Raw genomic sequence first — 21,199 nt, 5'->3', positions numbered from 1 at the left:
TATTACCATCATATACAATTTAAACTTTATTTTCTACAGTTACAATCAGTATTTTACACAAACTAAAATGATGAATGTCCCAAACTACACAGGTCTTCCTCAGAAATTATGACATGGGCACCATCTGAGAATTGCTACACCCACCAAATTAAGACAGCCAGAATGGTGGTACTCTCTGAATTCTGAATGCACCAGTAGTGCTTCACTTTCTCCCTTCACCGAATTCCACAAATAGATTACCATGTTTTAGCTTTACTAATTCACATCTCTCAGGGAATACAGTAACATTTTATTGAGTATTTTGGGAAAGAGCCATCTCAAGAATTCTTGTACAGCAGTGAAGCTAAAGAAAAACAGGCAATAGTTTTAAACTACTGTAACAATATGCCATGGCCCTGATGTTTCTGCTAAACGTGAGATTAAAGAAAGCAAGTAATAAAATAGGTAGAAGATATATGTTTCTGCAAATCTTCTTGCACTATTAGGGAAGAATCAGTATTTTTTTAAGACATGCTTTATCTAAAACAATAACAGAAATTTTCTTTCATTACCCTGCGCAGCCTTGAAGACAGTTCAAAACTCTAGAAAAGTGTGAACTCAGTAATGATATGGTCATATAGTAACTTGTGCAATTATTGTGCCAATTACCTACCATTCGCCAAGGTGAGCTAATCGCTAAAGTGAAAGAATTTCCTTATAGAAACTATTAACATATCAAGTCTTTTTATTAAAAGTCTTAATTTTCAGAGACATAAAAATTATATTTCTACATACCTTCCATGTGTGATTGTACACTATTTAAAAAAAAATCTTTATATACATTATTCTCACCTAACTTTCACAAAAAATCCATTTTTGGGTGGCACAGTGAAAACTGCTAGAAATATGCAAGTAGCTTGTTTAAGCCAAAATTTACTTACATAACTTGAGCAATAAACATAGGTTTATCAAGTGGCAAAGTCAGGATTAAAATCTAGGTTTCCTATTATACCAGAAACGTAATAACACCAGTAATAAAAGTCTGAGTTTACTAAAAAACATGAAGAAAAATACTGCCAAACCAAAATCTAATCATGTTCTGTTTATAAGGTAAATTATAAGATGATAAAAATTAGGATGATAATTCTTCTGGTGAGCAGAACTGCATCTTATTAAAAAAAACAAAAAAACCACCTCAGGGCACTTGGGTAGCTCAGTCAATTAAGCATCTGCCTTTGGTTCAGGTCATATTCCCAAGGTCTTGGGATTGAGCCCCATATTGGGCTCCCTGCTCAGTGTGGAGTCTGCTTCTCCCTCTCCCTCTGCTCATGCTGTCACTAACTCACTCACTCTCTCAAATAAATAAAATCTTAAAAAAAAAAAAAAAAAAAAAAAAAAAAAAAAAAACCCTACCGCATTACTCTGCAGTTAACTTGTTATTCCTAACCATCCCAAATAAAGGTGAGAATGTATAAGTTAATTTTAAAAAGAATTCAGAAAAGTCAGTGTCAAATAGTCCTAGCACAAAAGTGTATGGAGTGACTCCTAAGAAAATCTTTTAAGGGCTCACTTATAACCTATTTACTGTGGCCATTTCATTTCTCTCAATCCCAAAAGACCAACAGCTGCAAAGATAATCGACACTACAGACAAATGCAAGTGAGCAACAGAACAGCCTAAGAGATGGAGGAAGTTCGGCCAACTCAGAAGAGGCAATGGACACAGAATCCCCAAAAGTCCTCAAGGTAAAATAACTATAGTGACAATCTCAAGTCATCAAGAAAATTAAACTGCCTTCAGTGAAATCTTTTGAGGGCAAAAAAACTGTATAAGACAAAAAAGCTTTCTGTCAAAACTACTTTGAATTATTCTTGGTACTTACAATAGAAAGTCTAAATTATCTGGAAAATTCTCTCATGTTAGATACATATGCATTTAGGCGTTGTGCATTTATTAATCTCTTTCATCCAGAATCCTGCAAATATTTTTAAATGTTTTCTCAAAACATTAAATAATGTTTATCTTAAATGTTATCCAAAGAAGAAGCCGTTAACTAGAATTCACAAGGATGACCACTGAGGATTTTGGTTCCAAGATACAAACCTACTGCAGCATGAAACTGAGATAAAGCATCAGCTAGCTGTCCAGCTGCAAGTAATTTCTTGCCCAATTCAAGATGTTTCTCAACATCTGCATTCACTCCACATTCAGCACCTAAAAACAACAACAAAAATAAGTTAACTTTCCATGACCAAGATTTAGCTCTGAAGAAGAAAATTTTTAAAATATGCGGTGCCTTGGTGGCTCAGTTGGTTAAGTGTCTGCCTCTGGCTCAGGTCATGATCCCAGGGTCCTGGGATCAAGCCCCACGTGCGGCTCTCTGCTCAACAGGGAGTCTGCTTCTCCCTATCCCTCTGTCCCCCCCACTTGTGCTCACACATTCTCTCTCAAACAAATCTTTAAAAAATATATATATATATGTGTATATATATACACACACACACACATATATGTATAGTTATTTGCCTCAGGCAGCTCAGATAAGAGTCACAGACGCTAAAGAGTGACACAGAAAAGATAACACTAAAGCACAGTGCTTCAGTTTATAGCGTAGGAGTGACCCCAAAATATACCCATATCACTGGTCTGTCAAAAGAATGTAACCAATCTTCAAAATATAAGGGAAACTGCCTAACACAGTAGTAGTAAAAATATGTCAAATGACAAAATCATAATTGCTATCATAATTGCTTTATTAAACTAGAATTTCATTTTCATGAGTTATCATCAAGTCCACTCTAATATTCAAGTACTTGATGAGCATCTACAAGGCACCAGGCACTATCCTAGGTATTTGGGACAACTGCAAAACAAACAAAAACCTCTGCCACTTATGGCATTGGACATTATGGAGGGAGGAGACAGACATAAGAAATACATAAATTACACAGTCAACAGACACCTAACAAGGTGAAAGGTACCATGGAAAAAAAAAAATCAAGCCTTGTGAGGCCATCAGGAGTATTGGGACTTTCAGTATTAAAAGAAGGTGGTCAAGAGTGGGCCTCACTGAGAAACTGACATCTGAGCAAAGAATTACTTGAAGCAAAGTGAGGAATCTACCATGCAAATATGTAGAAAAAGAGCTTCTCAAGAAGGATCAGCGAGTGCAGGGGCCCTAAGTCAGAAGCATGCCAGGTTATGTTTCAAAACTGCAGGGAAGGGATCCCTGAGTGGCGCAGCAGTTTGGCGCCTGTCTTTGGCCCAGGGCGCAATACTGGAGACCGGGATCAAGTCCCACATCGGGCTCCCGGTGCATGGAGCCTGCTTCTCCCTCTGCCTGTGTCTCTGCCTCTCTCTCTCACTGTGTGCCTATCATAAATAAATAAATAAATAAATAAATAAATAAATAAATAAATATAAATAAATAAATAAATAAACAAACAAACAAACTGCAGGGAAGCCAGGATGGCTACCCCAGAGCGAACAAGGAAGACAGTGGTATAAGATGAGGTCAAAGAAGTAGAGGGCCTGCCTGTGTACAGTCCGGGTAAAATGGAGAGCCACTTAGGAATTTTGAGTACAATAACATGATCTGACTGACTAGGCCAATTATCAATGTGCTGCTACCTCTCCGATCTAAATTCATCCTTCAGTACCTGGCTTTAAAAATGAACTAGCTGGGATGCCTGCGTGGCTCAGTGGTTAAGCATCTGCTTTCAGCTCAGGTCACGATCCCGGCCAGGGTCCTGGGATCAAGTCCCGCATCAGGCTCCCCTCAGTGAGCCTGCTTCTCCCTCTCCCTATGTCTCTATGTTTCTGCCTCTCTCTGTGTGTCTCTCATGAATAAGTAAATAAAATATTTTAAAGTAAAATAAAAATGGACTGGTTTTTAAGCATTTCTTCTTTATGCTGAGCACAATTGTACACTCTGTCACAGTAAAATGTACCGAAGCATATTTTCTGGATCTTGTTGCTGTCTTTATTTTTTTCTGGCTCCTGCTACATGGTGCATATGGGGAGGATATCCAGTGGCGCCCTATGCTAGCCATATGTCCACAGGTCCAGTCCCTCAGCAAGCCAGCAGTCTTGACTAAGCACTATCTCCCAGTGAGGACACCAAGAGCTCCAAGCTGCATGCATCCCCCCACACACATCCCATACACACAGGCCAACCAACCCAGACTCACCTATACCTGAGGAGGTTATTTCCTGCTTAATATAAACTTCCCTGTTTTAAATTACTCTATGGTCTGTATCTCCTGAATGGAGCCAAACTTATACACTATCCTAGCAGCCAGACCCACAAAGACAAGTTTTGAGGACTGGTTTGGTCATGCCCTTGAGCTTGAGTACAGTGCTGAGCTCACTGTCAATAAGAAATAAGATATCAGTAATCCAAAGCAGGTATTAGAATCAGAACTAATCAAGATATCATTTGTGGTTGACAATAATCACATGCTAACTGGAAAACCAAGGCTGTTGCACAACAGCAATGAAAGTAGTGATGAAGGTAAGGATTGTCATGTGCAGGGATTATTTTTTTTCGGGGGGGGGGGGATTCTTTTGAGTGCACTAGAGCACTTACTGAGAGAAAAAAACAGCTCAGTTCAAACCCTCAGCTCAAGTCTTCCACTGTGAACTTCCAGGGCAACCCTAAAACAATCTCTTATTTTTGGTAGCCACAGAGCTGATTTTTAGCTGAAAACCAAATACAAAATTTAATTTTGTGTGTAGAAGGGTGCATATGAAAACTAAGAAGCCAAAGCATTTCTCTCTTACAGTGAACATGATGTTTAGCTATTCAGGATGCTAAACAGACACTGTAGGAAAAAAAAAAAACATCAGAACAGTCATCACTTGGGAAGGTGGGAGAAAGAACAGACTGGGAAGGGGCAGGAGAGAAACTTATGGGGTGATGCTAATGTTCTATTCTTGATAGAGGTATGGGGTACACTGGGATGTGCAATAATCAAAACTTAGCAAATAGATACTTAAACATAGACAGTTTAGGGGCACCTGGGTAGCTCAGTCAGTTAAGAGTCGAGCTGGTCTAGGGTTGTGGTCCCAGGATCTGGCATCTCCCTGATCAGCAGGGAGTCTACTTCTCCCTCTGCCCCTCACCCTGCTCATGCTCTCTCTCTCTCTCTTGCTCTAATAAATTAATTAAATCTTTGTTAAAAAAATATGGATAGTTTATCATATATAAATTTTATAGCAAAAAAAGCTGTTGGTGATATGCATATTAAAGTGTTTAGAAGAATGTGTACTGGTATTATTTTGATTTTTTTTAAGATTTTATTTCTTTGACAGAGTGAGAGAGTGGCAGGCAGAGTGGCAGGTAGAGGGAGAGAGAGAAGCAGGCTCTTCACCCAGCAGGGAGCCCAATGCAGAGCTCACTCCCAGGACCCCAGGATCATGATCTGAGGAAGTCAGACGCTTAACTGACTGAGCCACCAAAGCACCCCTGAAATGTATTTTTTTTAAGATTTTTTAAAAATTTATTTATTCATGAGAGACACAAACAGAGAGGCAGAAAAATAGGCAGAGGGAGAAGCAGGCTCCCCACAGGGAGCCCAATGTGGGACTCAATCCTGGGTCCCAGGATCATGCCTTGAGCCAAAGGCAGGTGCTCAACCACTGAGCCACCCGGGCATCCCTGTATTTTTAAAAAAGAATTAGCGGATAGATAGAGAAAGGCCAGATGGATATGTATTAAAACCAAGTATGGTAATTGTACTAATGGTAGAATCTGGGTGATGGATACAGGAATGTACACTAAAAAATTCTTCCAACTTTGTGAAATGTTTAATAAAAAAAATTTAGGAAAATATGTAATACAGTGTTATGATGGAGGGAATAAACACAAGATGCTATAAGGGCACAAGTTAGGGCACCTAACACCTAAAGTTAAATAAAATTTAAAATGCAATTTCTCAGTCACACCAGTCACAGTTTAAGTGCTTGAAAGCTAGTGGATACTACATGAAACATTGCAAACAATACAAAATATTTCCTTTCATCATAGAAAGTTCTATTGGACAACACTGAGGGCGTTTCCTGAGGTCTCACCTGAAACCTGAAGGAAAAATGAGAATATCGTCAATGTGAAAAGGCCTTAACAGGGAAAAAACCAACACTCCAAACACAAAGAACTTCACATTTAAATGCCCAGAAGTAAGAGAATCAATGTGGCTTTCAGAGAAATTAAAGTCTTACATTTAGGTAGCCCTCCTCTGTCATGATTTCATTATTCCGGAATGGTTCGATTTAAGTGCTAGGTGAGTGTCATAAACAGCCAGAAGGGAAGAAGGAAACCATAAGATGTCTGGTACAATAATCCAGGTGACATCATGGTGATCTGACTGTGGAGTAGCCGTGGAAATAGAGAACAGATTGCTCAGAGAAATATAAGAGAGAAAGAAGACTACACATGGCTTACAGTGACTATCTGGATGCGGAAGCCAAGTGAAGAAAGAACCAGAATCCAGGATGCCAGCCACAACTATGTGAACAACTCTGTGTGCCATTTTAGTCATCAAAAGCAATTGGATTCTCTTCCTCTACTACAGCAGAGAGCTGGAAGAAATTCACTTTATCTTGTTGTTATTTGCCCTACTAAGCAAAGTAGCCTTTTCTGTGTTCCTAATTTCTGTACAGTGTCTTATTTCCTAAGGTGCCTGATGGACCCCTCCACAGGAGAAAGGCAAGGGGAGGGAGGTAAGGAGAGCCCCAAAAACAGGCTCCTGCAGAGCCCTGTTAGTTTGGAGCAACAATGTAAAAATGTCTAACCTATTTAAGAGTGCGTGGGTAACATTTAGAGAAATTATTTGGAGTTTTCAATGGGCTGGGAAAGCATTAGCTTTTCCTTTTAAAATGAGAATAGAGGCTCTTGTTCTGAAAATACACTATGCAATTCAGAAACCAGTTATATTCTGATAGTAAGGGTCACCTAATTCCACACCATAGCCAAAACACAGCCTGCTTTGCATAATGAAGATTATGGTAACCAATGTATTTCATTAAACAAATGATACTACATATATACTATGTGTAAAACTGTGGCCATAACAGAGATGAATAGGATGGTCTTTTCCAAAGAAGCAATGAGAAGAATCCCCTAAGCTTTAGCCATTTAGGAGACCACCCTCTGGAAGAAGTCCGGCTGTTTTTAAGCATTACACTGGCATCTCTGCCACATACTGAAGTATTTATAGAATACAAAATATGAAGAATAGGACTGACTTCAAAATAATCTTGAAAGGAAAATGAAAGTATAAGTGAAACAAGATCGACCATGTGTTGATAATTTCTGAAGCTGAGTAACAGTACACCCTCGTACACAATATTATTCTCTCTACTTTGGTTTATTTTTAATATTTCCCCAAACCAATTTTTTTTTAAATTTAAATCTCTTCAATTAAGAGACAACCGGCTGATAAAAATCTCTTACATTGAAAAAAAAAAAAAGTTTTGAAGTGGACCACAGAGACTAGATCAGGACAGCCAACTGAAAACATGAGCCTACCTCCCAATGTGCTCAGATTCCAGAAATGACAGAAGCTATTTAAAGAATAAATGCATAACTTGTTCAGGGAAAAAAAAAAAACTTTTAAACGAGGAGGGCCATCAGAAAAACAAAATTTTAGGGAAAAAAAGACACAGAAAGGACAGGATAGGGTTAGTGGGCAAAATCACATCCAAACACCTTCCCAAGGGGAAGTGTGCCATGCAGGTGAATGCAACTCTTTGAGTGCTCCAAACTCTGATACAAGGAAAAGAAAGGAACCCTTGGATTTCCCAGCCTCCAGCCAGGCAATCAGCCCTCTCCCACAATCAATATTCACAGGCTGGCAATGAGCAGTTCTGAAATTTACAAAGATGAAACGCCTGGGTGGCTCAGCAGTTATGCCTCTACCTTTAACTCAGGTCTTGATCCTGGAGACCGGGGATCAAGTCCCACATCGGATTTCCTGCATTGAGCCTGCTTCTCCCTCTGCCTATGTCTCTGCCTCTCTCTCTGTCTCTCATAAAAAAATAAATAAAATCTTAAAGAAAAAGAAATTTACAAAGATGATAAAATCAATCTTTAAGAAACTAACATCAAATAAGAGAATTAAGGGAAAAAAATAGGAGAAAAAAATCCAAAAATGAATATAATTGACATTCTTATAAATTAAAAAGGATGCATTTATAAAAACCAGACCAAGTATTTATGCACTGAACTGCTCTAGCTGTGGAGAAGATGATAAAACCATTTCTAAATGCCCTGACCAACTGCCAGAGGAAAAGAGGAGGAAGAGAACTTAATATAGACAAAGGGGTCAAATAAGTCTTCCCTGAGAAGATAATGTTTGAGTTCAAACATAATGGAGAGGAAAGAGATCAGAGAGTGGAAGGAGAATCCTGAATGACTGCTGCCTCCAGAAAGCCAAAATATGACGAGGCAAAAAACATAAAACAAGTACAAAAGGCTTGGGTAGCACCAAGCTCACTTTCAAGGAATCAAAAGGAGACTCCAGTATGGTGGGAGGTAAAGAAGATATAAGCAAGATAGATCATAGTAGGCCCTTCAGGCCATGGTGGGAAAATTACAGTTTATTCTAAGTAAAAGAGACGTCATTAGAATGGGTTCTATCAAAGAACTTACTATGTGGGGAAGCCTGGGTGGCTCAGTGGTTGAGCACCTGCCTTCCGCCCAGGGCGTGATCCTGGAATCCCGGGATCGAGTCCCACATCGGGCTCCCTGCACGGAGCCTGCTTTTCCCTCTGCTTGTGTCTCTGCCTCTCTCTTTCTCTGTGTCTCTCATGAACAAATAAATAAAATCTTTTTAAAAAAATAAATAAATCGGGATCCCTGGGTGGCGCAGTGGTTTGGCGCCTGCCTTTGGCCCAGGGCACGATCCTGGAGACCCGGGATCAAATCCCACATCAGGCTCCCGGTGCATGGAGCCTGCTTCTTCCTCCGCCTGTGTCTCTGCCTCTCTCTCTCTCTCTCTGTGACTATCATAAATAAATTTAAAAAAATTTAAAAAAAAAAAGAAAAAAAAATAAATAAATCTCTTTAAGGGACTAGAGGTAGGGATATTAAAACAGATTGCTCATTTTCAATTCTTAAAGATAATTTCTAATGTGAATTATCCATCCATAAATATAGTTATTTTACATAGTTCCTAGTGTAAAATACAAAAATCTGTGCATCATTCACTTTGAAGTATGTGTACAGTAGAGACTAAGAATCAAATATGAATGATGAAAGCACTGTGTATGAACTCTGGAATAATTCAACCTATTACAGGGGGTACAAGTAATTACAGGGGCATGTTGATGGGATTCTTTGTATTCCAAAATGCAGGGAATAGGAAGGGGATAGACTTCAAAATAACATGAAGGTTTCAAACTTTTCCCTGTTACATTTCCTCAAAGGATCAGATTAATGCACTGAATAGAAGATTCCAGGTTGTGTGAGGAAGGAAGAAATCTGGATGAAATAAACTATTAGTCAAAATGTTTTCCTTTTCCAGCTATGAAAATATTTAACAGGAAAGTTGTAACACAGAAGGAAATAAGAATCTACCATGTGCTAGATACTCTGAGTGTCATAATTTCACTTAATTTTCACAACGACCATAGAAAGTAAATATCCTTCATATTCTTATAACTCAGGAAACTGAGGCTCAAAGAAGTTACCCATCCTGCTGGAAGACTCACAGTAACTGGCAAAACAAGATTCGATCCCAAAGCCCAACTTTCTTTTCAGCACAGCTCACGATCCTCTTCCCCATAATCCAGGCTAGGTGCTCCAGTTACTAAGCCCTGTACGCTTCACTCACTCAACCCATTATTTAATATAACATCTTAGCAGAATGGTTTCCAACCTCTAACGCTAATTTGAACCTAAGTCTAGCAGCAGACAAGAATGCATTTGCAAAGCTCTTCAAACTGTTATATCAAGCTATTTCAAGACAGACATTCCTCAATGAGAGTCATTGTGGTTTCCTACTTTCACAGTGCCTTTTGGAAAGAAAAAGAGCTCAACATCCCACTGGCTCTCCACCACCTCCTAACAGTGCCCTCAGAGGACCCCTTCTTGGCCACCCATCACGATTATGCATTCCTCTCAGAGCTGCACCAAAACTACATCTAGGACTCAGAGACACCATCAAATTGCCAGATCAACCTGGAGCTCTATGCCTCCTACATCTATCTACCTACCTGTCCTTTTCTTACTACTTTGACCCCAGTGGTGTGACTGAGAAACTTTGCCAAATATTTTCTTCACCAATCTCAAGAGGAGAAAGATGCTGAGAAACTCAGGAAGTTGCAGAGCAACAAGATGGCCAAATCCCAAATTCTTCAGGATATCAAGAAACCAAATATGGGGGAACCTGGGTGGCTCAGTCGGTTAAGCACCTGCCTTTGGCTCAGGTCATGATCCCAGGGTCCTGAGATCAAGCCCCACATTGGGCTCCCTTCTCTGAGGGGAGCTTGCTTCTCCCTCTCCCTCTCCCTCTGCCTGCTGCTCCTCCTGCTTATGTTCTCTCTCTCTCAGTCAAATAAATAAATAAAATCTAAAAAAGAAAGAAGAGAGAAAGAGAGAAAAAAGGAAAGACTGACCAGACTATGGTAACCGGGAGAACTGGCTGAATATAAGGGTGTGCTAGAGTTACACTTGGAAAAAAGCATAAATCTGTCACTACTGGAACTGCACCAACTGGTCATGGACAAAAATGACCCCTACTTATCTGATTTCATTGACATTCATGACCTGAATAAACAGGTGAAATTCATCAAAGAACGGGGGCCCCAGAATCTGGCATATCCTGGGAGACAGGACAACAAGAGCTAAGCCTTAGGGGTTGACTTCCTTGGTCACTAAGGCCAGGCATGCGCCTCGGGGTGACCTTTAACTTCTCTGTAAACTATACCAAAACCCACTTAAAGTTATTCCATTTGTACTATTCCTTCCAATAAAAGTAATTTGGTATGCCCTCTACCGTCACCCCAAAAGTTAAATTACTCTTCAAACTAAATTTCTCTCACCTTCTAGGATTAAAAGACGTATCCAGCATTTCTGTCCCTTCTGAATAAAACTCTGATCTTTATTATGTCACAATTTTTATCCAATATGATTTCCATTTAAAATAAGTAAATACCACCTCCTCTAAGAAAATTCTCCATGGCCTACCCCAATCATGCAGAAAGAATTCCTTCTGTGCATCTTGGTCCCATTTCCATAACTGACGCTGCCACAGTATAAGGGTTGTTATGCAGTCTCCTTTCTCCCTGCAAAAGATGGTGTGCCTTCCAACTGGGATCCTCCCTCATCTTCCTCCAAATCCAGCTCCCATGCTGGACCAGAGCAATCCTTCCAAAATGCACTCCTAGGGACGCCTGGGTGGCTCAGCGGTTGAGCATCTGCCTTCAGCTCAGGGTCTGGGATTGAGTCTCATGAATAAATAAATAAATAAATAAAATCTTTTTTAAAAAATGCACTCCTAATTAAAAAAAGTATGCAGTATTTTCACATCAGTGGCTAGATTCAGTCTAAACCCCTTCAGATCTAAAGGCAAATAATACCCTTAATAATCAGATCCCATGATGTGGGTCCAGCCTTATCATCCTTCATTCCTCCACCTCTTACTTTACACTTCTATACCAGAATGAACTAGCTGTACTTCGCTGAATAGACTATGTTCTCAAGCCACATCCCTTTGAACTTGCTGTTCCATGAAAAGACCTTTCCCGCTTGCTCCCTGGGAAATTTCTACTCCTCCATCAGGATTCTGCCCCCAAATGCTAGCTCCTACGTGAGACCTTCCCTAACTACTGCAGTGAGAGGGTGGGGGAAAGCCCTTTCTATGCTGCTATGACATCTCCACACTCACAAGTACATGACTTCACTTTGCAATACCACCATCTCAATATAATGACCTTCACAGTTTGCTAGCCTCTCACAACCCAATACCCCAATCCAAATAAAAAGTTTGAGAGAGAAAAAAAATCTTTTCTTCTTTAAATCACCTAATTCAGTACCTTGTGCAAAGTGGACACTCATTATCCAATCTTCCCTCTTACTTAAAAGTATCACAAGTCATCAGAATAACAGAATTGATGTCTGGATCATCTATCTGGTTCCTCCTGTGTGAGCCAGGCTCAACCACCTGAAGGTTTCCCAGGCAGCTGCAGATTTGAAACAATTCTGTCTGCAGAATGTTCAACACAACCCCAGCTGACCAGTGTAACTTCAAGTAGGAATCCCTTCAGACTCCAGGAAGTCTGTTCCTTCACTTGATCTTAGCCAAAAGTCTGACAAGCGATAAGTCTGTTCCTTTTTGTAGTAAAACGAATCTTTTGGATAATGTTCTAAACCACTTTTCATGAATTAGTGAATATTCAAAGAGCTAAATTTGAAGCCTGTACAAAAACTTATCCCTAAACAGGTGCCATACTACTACTTCTGTCAGTCCTTAAGATCTACCTCTCTGAATTTTCATAAATTTCTATTTTACAAGGGTAATCATTTTACATACACAGCATACGACAAGATACTTAGTGTAAAAGTTAAAAAAAAAAAAAAAAAAGAATAGAATCCAGGATACATATTAACAATTATCAAATCAAACTGATACTACCAAAGATTCTTTGAGACATTGATATGTAAAAAGAAAATTATTTGCAAATTGTGGCTGTTTTTATAGTATCTCAACCCTATTTTGAGCCATGGTTACTTTTTTCTTCTTCTGCCACATACTAGGAGACAGTGACAAGAGCTATCTCCTACTAAGAGAGAAAGAAAATTGAATGTCATGCCATTTGCTAACCAGTATTAAATAGTAGGTTTCTCCTTAGACAAGCATAACTATAGGTCAGCAAAATATACAGGAAGTATAAGAAAAAGAGTACAGTAGCTAAGTCTTTTCATGAAGTTAGTATTTAGAGAGCAAGAAAAACAGAATTTTAAGAAATGTGAAATTGAGGGGTTAAAATTATAATGGGGTGAGAGTCAGAATCAAGAGTCCAAGAACAAGAATGAAAAAGGCAAGAACTAGTGATGAAAGATTCTAAGGTTCAAGCTAAGACCAGGTGATGTCACAGGTAGCAAGCCCAGGGTGGTTATTCAAACTGGAGCAACTTAGAATGTGAGGTAAGAGAGGAACTCCTGACTGGCTCAAGCAGAATGTGACTCTTGATCCTGGGAGTTGTGGGTTCGAGGCCAATGTTGGGTGTAAAGATCACTAAAAATAAAATCTTTAAAAAAAAAATGTGATGGAAGAGGAAAACCCACAGGTCATCCTACAAAGGCACATGAGGCAAAAATGACAAAATACTATGTAAAAAAATCTGATCTGAATCCAAGAGTCAAGACAGATGGGGCAGAGTCTGAAATTTCATAGCAAAAACAGAAAAAGTGGAAATTGGCCACAGAAAGAGCAAAAAGTGCATTATCTTAGCAATTCCATGGTCAACTAAGGACCAATGACAAAACAGTTTCAATATAAATACACTGAGCTGAAAACCCCAAGCATCTCTCTCCAGCCAACATGACCCAAAAAGTGGCTGAGCCGCATTGAAAGGAAAAAAGGGCTGAATAGTTGTGTGGTACATCTGAACTAAATGTGTGCATTAAAATGTTCCTAGGTGAATTAGGATAATAAAATCTATTGAACTAGGTTTGTTCAATTTCAATGGACATTATTTGCCTTTGCTTCAATTAACTCTGAATGCATAAATGAATTTTATCTTCTGAACTTAGAAAATAATTTTAGAAGAGTCCATGCAAAAAAAAAAAAAAAACAAACAAACAGGGATCCCTGGGGGTGGCGCAGCGGTTTGGCGCCTGCCTTTGGCCCAGGGCGCAATCCTGGAGACCCGGGATCGAATCCCACATCGGGCTCCCGGTGCATGGAGCCTGCTTCTCCCTCTGCCTGTGTCTCTGCCTCTCTCTCTCTCTCTGTGACTATCATAAATAAATTTAAAAAATTAAAAAAAAAAAAAAAACAGCTCAAATAGCCAACTTCACTCATCCATTTAAAAAATATTTATTGCACATCTACTTCACGTCACTATGTTTCAAGTACAGAGACAAGAGCTCTTTCCACAAAGCTTATATTCTAGAGAGGACAGGAAAGAAAAATAAATGAGATAATTTAGACAATATGAAGTTTTGTGAAGAAAATTCAGAAAACAGAGACTATTAACTGAAGGAGAGAGTCCTTTTTACATAGTGTGTCAGGATAGGCTTCTCTGAAATATGAATGTTCATTTGAAGACCTTATGTGGGGGAGCCTAGGTGGCTCAGTCAGGTAAGCATCTCCCTTGGGCCCAGGTCATGATCCCAGGGTCCTGGTATGGAGCCCTACATTGGGCTCCCTATCCAGTGGGGAGGGTCTGCTTCTCTCTGCCCCTTACCCTCCCCACCTCCCCACCTCCCCACTCATGTGTGTGCTCTCATGCGCTCTCTCTAAATAAAACCTTTAAAAAAAAAAAAAAATGAAGACCTCATTTGAAGCTTTCCAGACTGTGGGAACAGCAAGAATCAGTCAGAAATGAGGTTGGCATTTGGAAGTAAAAGGAGTTGGTGTAGCCGCACCTGGGTGGCTTAGTTGGCTAAGCACTGGACTCTTGATTGAGGTTCCGGTCATGATCTTGGGGTCTTGAGACTGACCCCTGAATCAGGTTCAGCATGGGGTGTGGAGCCTGCTTGAGATTTTCTCTCTCCTTCTCTCTCTGCCCCTCCCACCAACTCCCCACCACCACTTTCTGTCTCTAAAAAAAATAATAATAATAAAAAATAAATCAAAAAAAGAAGTTGGCATGGTGAGAGCTGAATGATGAAGGGAAGAGTAAGATGAAAGAGGTGTAAGTAAATAGGAGTCAGATAGTAAGAATTTGCAGTTATCAGTGCAGTAATGTGTTAAAGAGAGAACAAAAGATGAGGAAATAGACTATCAACAACTCTTCAAAGTCCTGCTTTTTAGAGAAGCAAAGACACAGTTCAGTAGCAGAAGGGACACACGACATCAAAGAACAGTTTAGGATGGAAGCACTTTGGAGTGCTGGTGTCCTACAGCACTTTGGAGTGCTGATGTCAACAGATCCCACAGAGAGAAACAAAGTGATGACAAGGAAAGAAACAATAACTATAGGAGCAATATTTTCAGAAGATGGGAGGAAATAAAATCCAGGGCATAAGTATAGGAATTGGATTTTGCCAGGAATAGAGATACTTTATCCATTTTAATACAAGAAAAGTAGCAGACAGATATAAACATAGATAGGCTAATGACTTTCATGGAAGAAAGTAAAGGAAATCGCCCTGTGGTGGCTTTCGTTTTCTCAAATAAGAACAAAGTCTAAAAAAAATGAGGTAAAGAGATGGAGGAAAAGAGGGTTACACTGGAGATTTAAGGAAAGAAAAGGTCTGAAATCCTGATTTCCAGGAACAGACATACTAGGGAACTGTAGGAATATTGGCAATATTCCTGAAATTGAGGTTATATGCTTACAATGAGACCAGTCAGCAGGGTTGTCTCCATTTTTCTCCACCTATGTTCAACTCTGAGGTACAACAAACAAATTGGCCAAGTTGGGTTTCACAGGTGTCAAACGTTGATAGTTGAGTAAAACAAAAGAATACAGGGACAAGGAAATTAAAGGGTGTTTGCAATGGAGTGACTATAGGTGGATCATGAAATCCAAACTAAGAAAGGAGGGAAGAGGACATGCATGCTTCCCAAAGCATATCTTAATACCCCCAAGTGGTCTGTAAACTCGATGACAAAATCATGAGTTGTATACTCTGATTATCTCACCAGAAAGCGCTATAGAGTAAGCCTCTGCTGACTGATTCCCATATACCAGAACTCCAAAAGACACAAACGTATTAGATTTACAAAACAAAAAATAATTTTTCTTTAAAACCAGCTTTCTAAAAAAAAAAATAATAAATTAAAAAAAAAAAACAGCTTTCTAAAGATCTTGAAAGAAAAATATCTATGGTTAAAATCTAAAGAGCAGGGCAGCCCCAGTGGCACAGTGGTTTAACTTCACTTGCAACCAGGGGCGTGATCCTGGAGACCCAGGATGGAGTCCCACATCGGGCTCCCTACATGGAGCCCACTTCTCCCTCTGCCTGTGTCTCTGCCTCTGTGTGTGTGTGTGTGCCTCTATGAATGAATGAATGAATGAATGAATGAATGAATGAATAAATAAATAAATAAATAAATAAATAAATAAATAAATATCTTTAAAATCTAAAGAGCAGGTGACTGGGTTCCCATGATATTTCCATATAAACAAAGATAAACTGCTGGACATTAATCAAAGGAAAACCATGACAAAAGAAATTAAATTTAACCATAATTGGGATCCCTGGGTGGCGCAGCGGTTTGGCGCCTGCCTTTGGCCCAGGGCGCGATCCTAGAGACTCGGGATCGAATCCCACATCGGGCTCCCGGTGCATGGGGCCTGCTTCTCCCTCTGCCTGTGTCTCTGCCCTCTCTCTCCCTCACTGTGTGCCTATCATGAATAAATAAAATAAAATTTAAAAAAATAAATAAATAAAAAATAAAATAAAATAAAAATAACCATAATTAATTCACTTCATATGAGAAGCCTAATAATTGCTGCAGGGAATCCCATCTCAGAGCAACAACCTGTCCCACAGAATCAAAACTACTACATTTCAGGATAACTAGTCAAGTGAACTGGAACTTGTATATTACTAACTACAGCTTATCACATTAAAAGAACTCTAAATGCTATCTGGTCATCTGCTAAAATACTTAGTGTATATAAATTACTGAGGTGTCATTCATTTTCCCTACTTTATTTTTTCTTTCCAAATTTAAATAATGCCAGAAAAATCCAAGAAAAGACAAAGCACACTTTAAGTAGGTTAGATGAATATAAAAATTATCAATATCATTTATACCTAAAGATTTCCAACTATTCTTTACAATGGCCAAATAAATGGTTTAGTCAAGTCAGTTCAGTGAAATAAAGAAAAACTGGGTGCAGGAAGCATGTTAGGGAAGAAAAAAAGATAAAAGAAGGCCTGGTTCCCAGGCTGTGTTTCTAGTCAAGGCACCAAACAGAACAAATCATTAGCAAAGAATTAAAATAGCTATGTTATCTGTAACATGAGAATACTAGAAACTACTAGTTTTCTTTCAGCTCCAAAAATTCTATTCCTAACCTAGTGCTTTGGACTTCTTTCAAAGGCCATTTCTAAAGGGGGTGCTAAAAGATGGAATCCTTCAATTCATAATACTATTACACAGTTTCTTTCTTTGGATCACAATTAATAGACAAGCCTAGGGGGAAAAAATGATGAATATTTTTAAGTCAGAAAAAAAAATAGGCCAACTAAGCTAATTACTGGTGACCCTCTCTGTCACATGCAATTTTGTTTCACATTCACTCTTCTCACACCTTTCTCCTTGGTCTCCTCTCCCTCTGAACCTCAGACCTACATCCCCCTGGAGGACTCTGAGGTAACTGAGGCCAAACACAACTTATTTTGGAAAACAGGAGCTAACAGTTTGCCAATTTAGGTCAGAGGTTCTTTCTTACTTTTACATCCCCATCACCAAATTTAGTGTCTAGTACATGGCAGCCACCTAATTTTACTCCTCTATATGACTTATTAGACCAGTGGTTCTCACCAGTGGTTACTTTTTAGAAATGTGAAATTTCAGGTCCCATCCAGACGTACTGAATCACAAACCCTGCGAGAGGGACCCAGCACTGTTTTAAAGCCCTCCAATTAAGATTCTAATACACACTCAAGTTTGAGAACCACTGTATAAAACATGCCAGAAGGGACGCCTGGGTGGCTCAGCAGTTGAGTGTCTGCCTTCAGCTCAAGGTATGATCCTAGAGTCCCGGGATCGAGTCCCACATCGGGTTCTTTGTGTGGCGCTCTTTCTGCTTCTCCCTCTGCCTGCATCTCTCTGCCTCTCTCTCTCAATCTCTCTCTCTCTCTCTCTGTCATGAATAAATAAAATCTTTAAAACAAAACAACATGCCAGGAAATCACCTCATTACTGCCAGTGGTAAACAAAAAAAGTGCTTATTTCTCTCAGCTGCCACCACTTACAAATGCTGGGGCCCTCATGATACTGTCACCCACTTAATCTCTGTCTCCAGCCTGCACACAAGATGAACTTTAAAGCCACGTAAGTGAGTTTAATTTATGGTGCTTGGATTTAACAGTTCTATGACATCATAGCTAAAAAACTCTTGGAGCCTCCGTTCCCTCATCTGTAAAGTAGGTACAATTATCACATATTCCCATGAGTGAGAGATTGCTTATTGAAAGGTGCCTGGCACACAAACCTTTAATCAATTTAAGATCTTTTCCCTTTCTTCCCTACTACCTGTACCAAGTCCCTGGTACTTGATACAGGCAATGTTCCTCAAGAACGGCACGCTGGCATTCCTCTGAGAACTGCCTTCTATACAGAAAAACTAAGGAAGTTTTTTCTTATGGAAAATACTAAAGTAAGGAAATGAAGTACTAAGAATCCCACAGAACAGCAACTGCAAAAAGGCAGTCCAAAAGCTAGCAGGACATGCAGATCCTATAAAAATGTGCACATTACTAAAAAAAAAAAAAAAAAAGCATTGAAGAGAACACAGGCCACTTTTTCTTGAGCGCTCAAAATAAATTACTAATAGTAACTGAACAAAATGTGACACGGGGCGGGGGGGCGGGGGGGGGTTGTGCCAGGATTAGAAAATGCAAGAGAACTGGAATACTCAACCCATATTAAAGTGGTCCGGGCATCCAAATTTCAATTCCCTAGACTGTCTGGGGCAATCTACACAAATTCTTTGTCAAATATTTTGTCCCAATGTTGCCATGATACATGCTCTGATTTGGGGTTCAAAAAATATGGGGTCACCAGGAGAACACCACCAACAACAAGGCCTTGAATGAGCCCTAAAAAGTGGAGTGTATTATAAATGTGTTTTTTAGGTTGAGAATTCGGGGGGGGGGGGTACCATAAAAAAACTCCCAACTGTGGCTCCTTACTCCCTCCAAATCTAACATTAAGACTCATGCTGAAATGTGTGACCCCCGCCCCCGCCCTTCCCATAGGCATGAAAGTAGATCAGAGCACGAGATCTATAGGCATGAAAGTAGATCAGAGCACGAGATCCGTCACTATACTGGGGTCCTTCTCTCGCAGTCATCGGGCTGGCAGCACGACTTCCACTGGCACTTGGAGCTTTACTTCTTACCACCGCCCGGTGACACCTCAAGATGGGACGGCCCTCTAACTTTCGCTATTCCGTTAAGAGCGGCCGACCATCCAATCTGCAGGACTCCCGCGAAATCGAAGCGTTCCGTACCTTTTAATAAGGGGACTTTTTTTTTTTTTTTCCCCCAGAGAACTCGCAGAGAAGCAAAGCCAGCCCTAAGCTGAAGGGGACACCACGCGGGGACGGAGTAGTAAACGACCACAAACTCCGTGCCTCGCCCCCGGGAGCCGGAACTCCCGCGCCGGCTCCTTCACGCCCCGACCCCGCAACTGCGACCCGCCGGACCGAGCAAGGCGACGGTTACTCAACTTGCGGCAGTCAGCGCCGGCCCCGCCGCCGCACGCCCCGACACACTCGCCCTCCCCCGCCCCGGAACTCCAAAGCGAAAGCAGCCTCCCCTGTGGCCGCCTTCGCCGCCTCCCCCCACACACCGCGACCGAGGGCCCCGGCGCCAAGGCGCAGTCCCAGCGGGGCCGGGACCCGACGGCTGCTCGGGGCTCCGCGTCCCCCGACGCGCCAGGAGTCGCCGCGCCGCAGCCCCCCGGCTCCCCTCGGCCCCGCTCCTCGCTCCGAAGCCGCCCGTCCCAGAGCCTCTCCCCCCCACACACCCGGAACCGGGCGCCGGCCCCCGCCCAGGGGCGGGCTCAGGCCCAGCCGGGCCGCGCGGACTCCCCGGCTCCCGCCCAGCCGCCCGGGCCGCCCCGGGACTCGCGCCGGGGGTGGGGGTGGGGGTGGGGTGGGGTGGGGTGGGGGCTGCCCCCGGGCGCCCGCCCCCGCCCCCGCCCCCCGCCCGGGCAGGGCAGGGCAGCCTGGACTCACCTTCGTACTGCAGGTCCACCAGGACCAGCAGGAAGGGGAACACCGAGCCCAGCCGGCTGGTCACAGAGCCGGGGGCCACCATGTCCGAGGGCGCCCGCGGCGAGGAGGAGACAGGGTGCGGGGCCCAGCAGCCCCGCCGGCGCTCAGGGTGCAGCCGCGCCCGCTCGCCCGCTCGCCCGCTCGCCCGCCCGCCGCTCGCCCGCCCGCCGTCGGCTCTCGCTCAGGCCTAAGCGGCAGCTGGCGCCCGCGGAGGAAGGCGGCGGGGGGCGGGGCCCGGGCGACGCGACGCCCCGAGCGCCGCCGCCGTCCAATCGCCTTCCTCCTGGCCGCTCGCCTACTGGGCAAGCCGGGGTCGTGGTCGGCGCTGATAGGCTGCGGGGGCCGCCGCCCCGCCCCAGCTCTGATAGGACAACGTGGAGGCACGAGACGAGGCTGCGTCCGCGGGTCGTGGAGCTGTCAGGGAGCTCCAAACGGCCGCGGCCGGTCGGAGGAGGCGGCGTGTGGGCGTCGGAGCGGCGGCCGCCCAGTCCGCATGCGCAGGCCGCGGGGGCCGCCTCGGGCCGCTCCCGGAGCCGTAGGTGAGCGACGAGGCGGTTCTCCAGGGGCCGGGTACCGAGGCAGGTGGAGCCGGCCCGGCCGGCGGGAAGGCGGCCACGCCTGGCCCCGGGCAGCCCGAGCGCCCGGAGTGGAGGTCTCGGAACGGACCGCTCGGCGGCGCGCGGGGCAGAGCGTCTCGCAGCGAGTCCGGCCTCCACGGACGCAGCTGCGCGAGGCCCCGCCGGACGCCCGCGCTCGCCGCGGAGACGGACGCACCTTAGTGACCCGAGGCCGAGGACAATGGCTCGGAAGCCTGGGAACGCCGGCCCGGGCCCCGGCAAGGGAGCCAGCCTGGACGATTCTGAGACACGGAAACCGGGAGCCACAGCCGCCGAGGGAGCGCGGCGCTCGGCGGAGCGTGGCCTCGGCGGCTACACGCGGGGAACCTGTTGGAATAATGGGTCTTGCACGTTGTGCTCATCACAGGGAAGGCAGCAAGACTGATTAGGAACTTGAACGGGTTACGACTTAGCTTACTCACGCACTTTGGCGTTAGGTTTGTTCCAGGCCGGTTCCTCTGGCGTGCCCGGCG

General features: G+C 42.8%; 1 protein-coding gene across 1 annotated transcript in view; it reads right to left on the bottom strand.

Moving 5' to 3' along the window:
* DNAJC3 (DnaJ heat shock protein family (Hsp40) member C3) overlaps positions 1–20,317 on the bottom strand; it is a 93,276-nt gene extending 72,959 nt beyond the window's left edge. The window contains exons 1-2 of the mRNA XM_072760870.1: positions 20,071–20,317; positions 2,083–2,193 (exon numbers count right to left, since the gene is read on the bottom strand). Coding sequence (XP_072616971.1) covers positions 2,083–2,193; positions 20,071–20,152 — 193 coding nt within the window. The 5' untranslated portion in view covers positions 20,153–20,317. The remainder of the gene's footprint in view (positions 1–2,082; positions 2,194–20,070) is intronic.
* Between the last annotated feature and the right edge of the window lie 882 nt (positions 20,318–21,199).

The sequence above is a fragment of the Vulpes vulpes genome, chromosome 6 (genome assembly GCF_048418805.1).
Source record: "Vulpes vulpes isolate BD-2025 chromosome 6, VulVul3, whole genome shotgun sequence".
NCBI lineage: Eukaryota > Metazoa > Chordata > Mammalia > Carnivora > Canidae > Vulpes > Vulpes vulpes.
The sequence above is the reverse complement of the archived record's forward strand: the minus strand, read 5'-3'. Positions and strand labels throughout refer to the sequence as shown.